Source organism: Enoplosus armatus, chromosome 2 (assembly GCF_043641665.1).
Source record: "Enoplosus armatus isolate fEnoArm2 chromosome 2, fEnoArm2.hap1, whole genome shotgun sequence".
NCBI classification, from domain to species: domain Eukaryota; kingdom Metazoa; phylum Chordata; class Actinopteri; order Centrarchiformes; family Enoplosidae; genus Enoplosus; species Enoplosus armatus.
Genome location: NC_092181.1, coordinates 1,891,079 through 1,902,540, shown reverse-complemented (window position 1 = coordinate 1,902,540; position 11,462 = coordinate 1,891,079). Strand labels below are relative to the sequence as shown.

Genomic DNA, 11,462 nt, shown 5'->3' with positions numbered 1-11,462 from the left:
GCTGACAGGAGGTCAGGACAAAGTTGACTAAACTCAATTTCACCTGTTTATTTTGGCCATGTCAACAAAGCATGCTAACGTTTCAGCCTAGTGGCCTTCATCAGAGCGTGGAGGAAAATGGAAGTCATGTAATTCATATTGACAGGTTGACAGGTGATTGGCTTAAAGGGTCACATGGTAATTGACTACTTAAGGTCCCATATACATATATATTTTTTTTTTTTACTAAAAACAGGTGAAATGGTAAATGTCATACAATTTAACATTTCCAACTAAGTTATGTGATACCTATTTTATGTTTCCATATTTTCAAACCTGTTCAGAGGAAGCATTTGAAACTGAAATCATCATTCAGTCCAGCAGGTGAGTGTTGAATTCCAGTACATCTCTCTGGTAGATTGCTTCCTCTGGCTGGAGGTGTGTGTAGTAGTTGGGTATTCAACGTTGGATCTAAATAACTTGGGAAGGTGCATCGTTTCAAAGAGCTAAACACTTTATAATACAGCCTGCGATTTACAGTGTCATTTCATTGAATGAATAAGGTACAAATAAAGGACTTATTACTGGGTCCCACTGGTACTTTAATGTTGGGACATTTAAAAAAAAAACAAGATCAAGGGGAACAAGGAAGTATGTATAGAGCATTTTAGATTAAAGGACAAAACCATCATACTCTTTTATTATCTACCAAGTATTTTTATAAATACTGGGTACCTACGGGGTACAATAACAGGAAATGACTGATAAATCTGCAGGGCCTATAAAGTAATTCTGTATAATGCACAGTCATGATTTGCTGCCCAAACTGTGGGGGTACAGTTTAGTAACGAAAGGAGCTTTGGGAAAATATCTTAAAACTCAAATGGAGGGATTATTGATGACAATATAAAACACTGGGTAACGTTCCCTGCATAACTTGTTCTTACTGTATAATTTAGGAGAGAACAGTCAACTCTTAATATTATTATTATTATTATTATTATAATTTGTTCTCATAATTAAAGCGTAACAAGGGAGAACATTCAAGATTACTGTCTGCATACCTTATTCTTACTGTGTAATTAAAATAATTAAAGTTAACTGATACAATTTGATGTGCGACGACTGAACAATGGAGCGTTTGAAAGTCACTCTCTGTTATGATGCAACCAGCATGAGCTGCAACCGTGGCTGCAAATCATAGGCGTGGTTCATCTACTGTACTATACCCCAAATAACCAGTGATCTATTATTTATAATTATTTATTAACATCATTTTGAAAACTCCTTGTAGTGTTTATATTGTTTTATCTTAGAACATCCATTCATTCATAATGTCTGCAAATGGTCGAGGGTGACACCTGCCTTTGGATTCTTTATAGGCAAGAGCGAGGGTTACATGGGCTGCATGTGTGTGAGGGACAGTTTCCAAGATTACTTTCTCTCTGAGGCTGGGATGTTGCCACGCCAGGAGAATATTGTTCAGTGAGGCAGCCTGCTCTGACTGATTTTCTTGTTTATTGCTTTTCTGTCTGCTGTTCATGCGCTGTGTTCCATAGTTTATGAATTAGCTGTAAAGTTTAATTCCCTTGATTCGACCTTGTGTTTCATTGCTTGTCACATTTAATAGTTGGGGAGTCCTGATCACATTTTCACATTTTTTTGGCCTTGGTCCTTTAATATTGGGTATTTGCTGATACAGCGTCCAATCCGATTGAAATATGCCTGGATAGGCCATAATACCGATCCTTAGGATTGGCTCGGGACATCCCTATTGCTATGATACAGATACTGTGCAATCTGCCTATTTCAGAATTACACAGTCCCGTCTCGTATTCCTGATTTGTGGAGGGTGGTAAGCAGATAAAAGGAGGGTGCTGCAGCGCGAGAGTCTACATAGACGGTAGATATGGGATCAGGCAGGAGGATGTGCAGGACTCAGATCTGGCTGTTGGCCTTTCTGATCTTTTCCTCTCTGACTTCTTTGGCTGATGGATCTCCATTGTAAGTAGACCTGCCTTACCTTTCCACACTCGTCCAGAAGCTATTTTTTGCTCAAATTAGTTGTGATGGATACTGAGATACTGAGTAAGTCTAAATGACAAAATACATAAACAATTTCAGTGGTCGCAATCCTTATTCCTTACACTTTTGTCTTTATTGGCTTATGCAATGACAAAGTCATTTGATTTTGAAACACAGCTTTAATGTGTTTGTCTGAGTTATAAATGGACATGATGATTGTGTCTAATGTTTTGAGACTGTAACAAAGTAGTTGTGGAAAACCTGTAATGAGAGCAACAATAAGACCAGGTATTACCTGCTTTTGCAATCAATTAAATGATTATTGATACAGGGTAAGGACTGAAGATTGACCATATTAGTTTAACTCATATTAGTTCAATTTCACCTGTGTCTTACATAATGAGGAGCTGCATTCCAGTTTGCAGTCTTTGTCACAAAAGTCAAGGTCTTTGGTAAATTGGTCGAAATGTTGTTTTGAGTTTGCACAGTGATGCATCACACCAGACACAGCAAACAGAGTCCAGAACAATGATGAAATGTTTTATTGATCCAGTGCTGGATCTTAGTCAAGATCATCAATAGATCACTCAGTGTGAGTAAAGTGAGCAAGCCAAATAATAAATAATAACTTCCCTTGAAAGCCTCTCATAATTATTAGTATGTGTGGATGGTTTATAGTGTAGTCTAGTTAGTAAAGATGCATGTACTATGAATCCATCTCTATCTCTCCCACTCTCAAAAAAAGACAAATTTGTCATTTGCTATGCACTTACTTCATGCACCTGCGTGTCAGTGGCTCTGGCTTGGATTGTACCTCATTTGTACGTCGCTTTAGACAAAAGTGTCAGCCAAATGGATAAATTATGTGTTTGTCAGTGTTTGTACATACACTCTCTATATCTCTCTCACTGCTGCTCTGCAGAAAGGTGATGTCTGCCCCCAACTTGTTGCGGGTAGGAACAGCAGAAAACATCTTTGTGGAGTGTCAAGACTGCAACGGAGGAGACATTAGGGTCGAAGTCAGAGTGATGAACCATCCAACCAAAACTAATCTGCTGGCATCCACATCTGTGACCCTCACCAGTGCAAAAAACTTCCAGGAGCTCGCACAAATTAAGGTAATGTAGAAATACTAACATATGTTTCAAAGTTCTGTTTGGATACCCTGCATTCATCACCTTATATAAAGCTATCCATTTGCTTACAAGACTACAAATGAGAGAAAACAAAAGAATTTAAATTTAAAACTAGAATCTGTATCTGCACATACTGACATACCCCGTCCTGCTCCTCACACACTGCTTGTGTCTCCACATACTGGTTTCAGATCCCTACTGGTGACTTCAGTAAGGATCCCAACATGAAGCAGTATGTGTACCTGCAAGCTCAGTTCCCTGACCGACTGCTGGAGAAAGTCGTCTTAGTGTCCTTCCAGTCCGGGTACATCTTCATCCAGACTGACAAGACCCTCTACACCCCCAACAGCAAAGGTGTGTCTAGTGCTACATCACTGATGAGAAACTCTGCTAGAGTGTTTCTGTCTTAAAATGTGATATATATATGTGATAGTTGTATATCACAAAAGACAATAGCATTTTAGAAAACATACGAACAAAAGAGAAAACACAACAATATTCCCTCGTTTTCAAAAATCAAAACACAGTGAAATTAACTACCGCTACTGTAGACAACAGCTTTTCGCTAGGACACAACAATAAGTGTGGCTTTATACTCTGATCGTCTATCGTCGGATGAAATATACCACAATATAAGGAGAAACACATATTTACAGAGTAAAAAGGGGAGAACAGTGGACACTTGGTATCACAACCCACATACTATATTCTTATGGTGTCATCAAAATAATTAAAATAATAATCATTAGGTTCCTTATTAAACATCAAAGATCAGCTATGTTTGATCGACACACATCTTATGTGTTATATTGTTACGTGCCGTTTTATGATATAATTTGTCCTCCTGGGAGGACAATAGATACACCCATTTCTTGATTTGTCTTTATCTCAAATTGTACAATAAAGTGGAAGATGAAAACATGACAGAAATAATGCTCCAGATCTGTGGCAGCTGAAGGGCTGGAATATTTTCACCCCACCCTGAATTACAACAAATAGCCTAAAAATAAATATGAACTGTCCGTCATAATCAAAGTAACGAAATGATGCTAAGTCCTGTTTGATGGTGATAGGAAATAGGAACATGTAAGCCATCTTTCTGATGTAACTATTTGATCTCTTTTTTATATAATAACTCTTGATAGAGAAGGCTGAACAAAAATACACTTATGGAGTAAGAAGCAAAAAAAAAGACCCTCCCCTGGTCTCAAAAGTCAGACTACCCTCCCTTCAGCGTGCAGTACACTACCTGACTCTGGACAAGTCCTGGTTGGTGGCTGATCAAAACCAGACAGTGATGGTTGTGCTGGGAACAGACTGGATTATTTGGAGAGTAGAACTGGATCAGCGGCTCCTGAGGCAGGTTGAACTTTCCAAACTGGGGCAGAACGTACTCCCTGTGCCTTTTTATGGTAGTTTTAAGGTATTTGTCCTTTCTTCGAAAATACCCAAACTCCCATACCCTTTGGTACCTGATTCATGCAACATGCGGTCTTGTGTTGAGAATGATGGTCGCGAGACGCTGGGCTCCTACATCGGATATGTCATTGAACAGAGCAGCTGCCATTGTGTGTCTGTTATTATCTTCCACGGCCTATGAGTCGGTCATGACACCACAAATTGCACAAACTATTTAGAAAAACTTCAGAAAAAGGAGGCAGCATGAAGCAACACTTTCTAAGGGGCACCCGACCAATTTTACAAATGAAGTTCAGTTTAATCAGGCACTTAACAAAAAAATTAATAAAAAATGTTACTGAAGTTGATAAGTTAAGATAGTTTGTTGACAAGTGGCCATGGTGTAACATAAGCTGGTATTCTTCTCTGTCTCTCTCTCTCTTTTTCTTTGTGGCAGTCAATTACAGGATGTTTGCAATGACACCCGGCATGGAGCCCGTGGAGAGGACTGATGCTTCTATTGTCATCGAGATTGTGGTATTTTACTGCATCTGTCATATACACAGAATTGATAATATAAACTGGTAATAATCAGGTAATATTATACAATTAGCTGTCACTGGAAGTACAAAACCTTGGCAAGTTCTACAACTCAAAAAATATGTTCACATCCCTGTCGGTTAGGTTAGGTCCGTATCTTAAACCCCCCCCCCCACCATCCTTGCAATGAAAGGATGCATGTCTCCCTCTAGAGGTTGAATTTTGGATAAGCAGAAAATTGTAACATGGCCTCCCCCTGGACAGGAAGATGGGGGAATATATACAGTACATGAAGTCATAGACTGTATATAAATACTCTTTATACAAACATATAAATAGATAAATGTATATAAATAATCTTACTGTATATACAGTCTATGTGTGTGAAGCTGTGAAGTGTTAAACAAAGAGCTGATCAGCCACACAGGTAGAGAGAATATGATGTTTTAATCATACATATTGGACATATTGGAAAGTTTACTTGATGAATTTGTTTTGGTTTTGATTTGGTGATGCTTACTACAGTGGTTGTTGAATTTTGCTTATTTCTAGACCCCTGATGGCATCATCACACCACATGTTCCCGTCTCTCTGGAATCAGGGATCCGCTCTGGAGCTTACCAGCTCGGTGAAATTGTCAGGTCAGTAGTAGTTTTGTTTATAGTTTAGTTCATTACCTACCATTGCTAAATGCAACATGTTGTTTGATGGCCAGTTTCTCTTTTTTGCATGGATAACAAATCAACATATTGTCATGGCACAGCTAGTACTGGTAAACATATTTGTTGTTTGTTGAGGATTTAATTACTGCTAAGTCATACCAGCACTGTACAAGCTACTAATAGGCCGCAGCATATACTGAATGCTTTGGTTTCCAGCAACAAGAAAAGAACGCAGGCCTGAACACAGATGAGCTCGACTCGCTTTTCGCAGTCAATCTAGTCATTCACCTCCCAACACACTTCGACACTCTGTGCGGACCCGTAAATCCAGGCCCCAACTGCAGCATGAGCACCTTTCAATGTCACCCAGCGACCACGGATAGTGAGGAGACAAATACTTCGGGGCTAGCTGTAGCTCAGCCATAACCTGCTGATAAAGGTCAGCTGTCCCCTGTCTCACTGGATAGTATGCGGCAGGCCTGCCCAGGAAGAAAACTTAGTCATCTGTCCAACAAGCCTCTAGCCTCTAGATATCTTGTGGTCACATCCAGTATGGCTCTTGCTCGACAGGCAAAGTGCCACTGGTGGAGACCTTCAGTGTTTTCCCTCTATTTGACAAACATGGGTAGTATGACAGAGTCTCTTTTCTAATATTTTGCCAATAAAAGTGTCTTCTTATTCTATCAAGGGTTGCCAGGCGTAATATTTCTTGATAACATTAAGGAAGCACAAGTCTTTTCCAAAGGAACACCAGCCAGCTGTGAGTTAGGCCTTGGATTTCTGCTATAATCTTGGGATCCCAACCTCTACTCAAAAAAGACGGTGTCTGCTAGGTCAACAGATGTTTCTCCAGGACCTGCATTTTCAACCTTGCTTCCAGTCCCTTTGTGTTCTTGGGCTGCTTTCTTATGACATGCACAAGTTACCATACATCCACTAAGGCACTCTGAACCAAGAGGCAATATACTTTCAATGGCTATTTTCTCAATCATTTAAAACAAAGATGTCCACTGAACACTGAACTGAACCGGAGGGTGCTCCTGCTTAATATCTGCTTAATAAGATGGCTCAGAGTTTTCTTTTCCCGTTCTTTTCTCTCTTTGGTCTTTCCTTGCCTTTCTCTGCCTGATGTTATTTTCTCTTGCTTTCTCTCTCTGCTCTTTCCTCTTCTTTCTTTTTACTGTTGTCGTCTTCTGTCATTCTCTTTCCTGGACGAACTTCCCATTTCGACCAATAGTTTGTTGTAAGGTCTAGGGGATTTAATTACCACTAAGCCATATGGTTGTACAAGCTACTAACTGGCCACAACATATACTGAATGCCTTCACTTGCAAACAACAAGAAAAGCATACAGGGCTTTACCTGACCCCCCCACAGCACCGCACCTGGTGAGCACCTGAGAACTTTTATAGGAACACATTTTGGAATGTCGTATCCAGTTTTTTGATCGATGACTGCAATCTAACGATTTTAAGTGCAGTCTCATATGACGGGAAGTTGCTAGTCACCCCGAATATACAGCGCTTAACAAATGTATTAGACCACCTGTCATAAAAATGAGAAAACACAAATATTTTAGAAATCTGTCAAAAACTTGTTTCAAACTAAAAATTGTATTGTTATTTATTAGGCAAATAACAAACTGGAACAACTAAATAGTCCTTATTCGCATATATTAACCAAAAATCTTAATATTCTGTATGACCTCCTTTGGCCCTGATAACAGTTTGCATTCTCGCAACCACAAAACAAATTTTTCTGTTCAGGAATGCAAGTAAATAATTTGGCATCTCAATCAAAAAATAATAATGTGCTTTACTATTTTTTCTGCTTTTTTGTAAAACAGTAAATTTGAGAATTCATGGATAACAACAATAATTATATATTAGCATTAAAGATATAATTTTGATTAAAGAGCTTGGCTTGCACATACTGGTGGATTAACCATTACAGAAACGGAAAATACTTTGGTCATCAGCAATACTGTTCATTTAGGGCAGCGGTAAAGAGTGAGAAAAGAGATTTTAATGTAAAAAATACTCACAATTTAACATACATTTGGCATAACAAGTGATAACTGAACAATACACAGGAACACAGGACAGTAGCACCGTAGCTTTGGTCCAATAGTTACAGTTGATTCAGTAGTTTTTGGATAACCAACATATTATTTCTGGCTTACCTGGTTAACTAATATAGAGCCTACCTGAAGGGCACAAAACAAATGTCATGGTTTTAGGAATATTATAATAATTTGTTTGACTGTGTGTTTAGTCTTGGACTGTGGAAAGTGGTGGCAAAGTTCAACAACAACCCGCAGCAGAGTTATTCTGCAGAGTTCGAGGTCAAAGAATACGGTGAGTTAGTCCCTCTTCACCTGAACATTCACTTTACATCCAATGTTAGTCACACAATGAAATGCATTTAATGTTTCAGTGCTGCCCAGTTTTGAGGTGAAACTGACGCCTGGGAGCCCCTACTTCTGTGTGGACAGTCAAGAGCTCACCGTCAACATCGAAGCTACGTACGTGAAGATTTTTGTTTTATGGATTTAGAGACCAGGTCTGATTGGTAGAATTATTCACCCAGAGGTTTGCGGCTACAAAGCACTCACCTATAGCCGTACAAGGACAGACTAGAGCAAGAGATTAAAAACATGAGCTCGAAACAAACATCTTTGAAAATAAAAACCCTCACTTGACACATACAAGAAGCTCTGTCCCATGGAGCCCTCTCCCATCCTCCACTCCATCTTCTGGGACTCCCACCTCAATTCCCACCTTCGGGACCATCATGCTGGTTCTGGTAAAAGAAAAACTTCACCATCTCAACGTCCCTCCATCCTCATCATCACCATTACCGGAGCTGTCCCTTCCTTTACACTTTACACCCTCTACACAAACATTTGTATTAGCCCTTCACCCATTACCACATACTCCAAATACTCTGATGATTCTGCCATACTTGCACTGCTAAATCACAATAGCTCAGTTACAGCCTATCAACACTCAGTGGAGTGGTGCACTGACAACTACCTGCAGATAAGTGCTGAAAAAACTGGAAATGAGACTGAGCCCCACCTCCAGCCAAGGCAAAACAGGCTGACAGCTTCAAGTAGCTTGGACTCTTTATAGATTTCCCCTGCTCCTTCATCATGCTGACCGTTTCCAACAAAAACAAAGTTAACAGTACCAGACAAACTACCTCCAAAATCATTATTCTCCCCACACTCCCTACCAAACAGAGCCTTCACACACAGACACTAAGTCTAGTTTTCAGTATTGATACTAGTGTGCATAGGATCGACGCCAAAGAAAATGGATCCATCTCATGTCTCACGATCACCTCCTTAGTTCAGGGAATTCACACAATAAACATATGCAATTTACCATTTGAAACTGTCTTGTGTTTTAACATTCGTGTGATTAAATAATTTACAGTTAATAGCAAAATGAAATAATTATGTTTGGCAAATGATTTGGCTGTAATTAAAATATATATGGAAATAGCCTATTAATGATGCATTCAGCTCATAAGTCATGCCAGATTTTTCTCCCTTGATAAATAATAATAATAAAAAGTGTCAATATTTGTATTAATATTGGTTATTCTGGCCCTTGTATTACTTGGTATCGGATCAAAACCAATTTTGGGGTATTGCCCACACTTAACGCATAGCACTCACCAGTGACACTGATCATCCCCTCAATCCACACAACTCATTACTCCCGTCGAGCCTCAGATACAGGACTTTGAAATGGAGAAAGGCCAGCTTTGGCAGGAATTTTGTCATAGCCTTATTGTCGTTACGTTTAGACCTTTTGCATTTTGATTGTCCTGCTTTACTTCATTGTGTCCTTCTCTTGTGGTTCTAGGTATCTGTTTGGTGAAGAGGTGGATGGGACGGCCTACGTGATATTTGGGGTCATGTATGAGGGTCAAAAGAAGAGCTTTCCCAGCTCTCTTCAGAGAGTGCCGGTGAGCACATTCTTGCACTTTTGCTGCATCTCAGTAACTACAGACATATTTATAACATTTAGTAAAGTACCTCCCAACTGTCCACTTACTGTGTATCAAGATGCATTCTTATATCATGTCACATTAGATTGATAGAGGTATGGGAGAGAGCAAACTGGAGAGACAGCACATCACCCAGACCTTCCAAAACATCAGCGACCTGGTGGGGTATTCCATATACGTAGTCGTCAGTGTGCTGACGGGGAACGGTAAGAAAGAGAGACTGTGTGTTTGTGTCTGTGTGAGAGGTCACACGGTTAGGGTGTTCGATCATTTGTGAATCAAACTGATTCAGCAGGCTCAAAGTAAGTATTAATAAAAAGAAAGCATCGTATCTAGATACATACGTGTGTGTATGTGGTATTTTTGTTTTATTAAATAGTTAGAAATAATCCAGAGACCAGAGAGAATACAGATTTTATATTTAGTGCGGGCACGTGCATATATCTTGGCTCAGGTGGTGAAATGGTGGAGGCAGAGTTGACTACTATCCAGATTGTCACATCACCTTACATCATCCGCTTCAAGAATTCGCCCAGATATTTCAAACCAGGAATGCCCTTCGATGTTGTGGTAAAGTACACATTTACATGTATGTAAAATGAAAGTAATATATACATAGCTGAAATATCTATATTTTTTTAAAGTAACACATAGACATCTTACGTTCATACCAAGGGTCCTTTTATCAATGTGGTGTTCATCTACAAAAAAACTGTTAAAGTTAAAAAGTTCATCCTTGAAGCTTGTTTAAAGTTGAAGTTTATTTTTTTGGATGGCAGATTGAAGTTGTCAATCCTGACGGCACCCCGGCAGAAAAGGTTGCAGTGGTGGTGGATCCAGGTGAGGTACAGGGCTGCACTACAGACAATGGCATGGCAAGGCTTTCCATCAATACAGAGGAAAGGGTTGAAGAACTGGAAATTACCGTGAGTGTCTGACAAGATGTTATATGATGATTTTTGATGATGATTTATGCACCTTTAGGCTACAAAATAAATTGCATTCAACGTACGTCACGCCACCGAGCCCTTATGTCTCAGGGTAAAGAACATCAACTGCCTACAATAAATCATGTTTAACATATATTCTAAATGATTTTATATTTTTTTATATAATTAAATTTGAATAACACAGGTACAGGTGTACTTGATCTTTACACAGTGATCAAGGACACGTGTACCTGTTCAGCCAATACATCTATGATAATCCTTCATTGATCAGTTCAACAATGTATATTCACATGAATCATAGCACGTCTCTTTGTGTCATGTATGTGTTGTCAAAAAGGCAAATGTGTTCCTTAATTGTGTGTTTTATGTATTTATTCCTGAATGTTGCATTTATGTTGTCAAAGTGGTGAAGATCTTTTCTCCATTTGCTTGAGTTTTTGTTAAGTTTCAGTGCATTGAACAGCCACTGCAATTATATTATGATAGAAAAGGAGAGAGACTTTGAATGTACATCACATTATATAACAGTATGCATATGCTAACCTGTGTGTTTAATTGTAGGCAAAGACGATTGTTTCTGGTAACAGCCAAGCAACTGCCACCATGAAAGCTCTCCCACATAAAAGCAACAGTTACATCCACATAGGTGAGGAACATCTTTACAATCCTGAGATTGTAAAGTAGTGACTGTATTGACAATGGTGACAGTGGCAGTGCTAGCTAACTACCATGCATAAGATCCCACTAAATGT

The 11,462-nt window shown here is 39.2% G+C and overlaps 1 protein-coding gene across 1 annotated transcript in view; it reads left to right on the top strand.

The window, feature by feature from the left end:
* Positions 1–1,888: 1,888 nt before the first annotated feature.
* LOC139297742 (complement C3-like) overlaps positions 1,889–11,462 on the top strand; it is a 31,051-nt gene continuing 21,477 nt past the window's right edge. Inside the window, exons 1-12 of the mRNA XM_070920528.1 lie at positions 1,889–1,983; positions 2,927–3,122; positions 3,332–3,494; positions 4,996–5,075; positions 5,631–5,719; positions 8,015–8,097; positions 8,177–8,264; positions 9,616–9,718; positions 9,846–9,966; positions 10,215–10,330; positions 10,540–10,686; positions 11,272–11,356. Of these exons, the coding sequence (XP_070776629.1) occupies positions 1,889–1,983; positions 2,927–3,122; positions 3,332–3,494; positions 4,996–5,075; positions 5,631–5,719; positions 8,015–8,097; positions 8,177–8,264; positions 9,616–9,718; positions 9,846–9,966; positions 10,215–10,330; positions 10,540–10,686; positions 11,272–11,356 (1,366 nt within the window). The remainder of the gene's footprint in view (positions 1,984–2,926; positions 3,123–3,331; positions 3,495–4,995; positions 5,076–5,630; positions 5,720–8,014; positions 8,098–8,176; positions 8,265–9,615; positions 9,719–9,845; positions 9,967–10,214; positions 10,331–10,539; positions 10,687–11,271; positions 11,357–11,462) is intronic.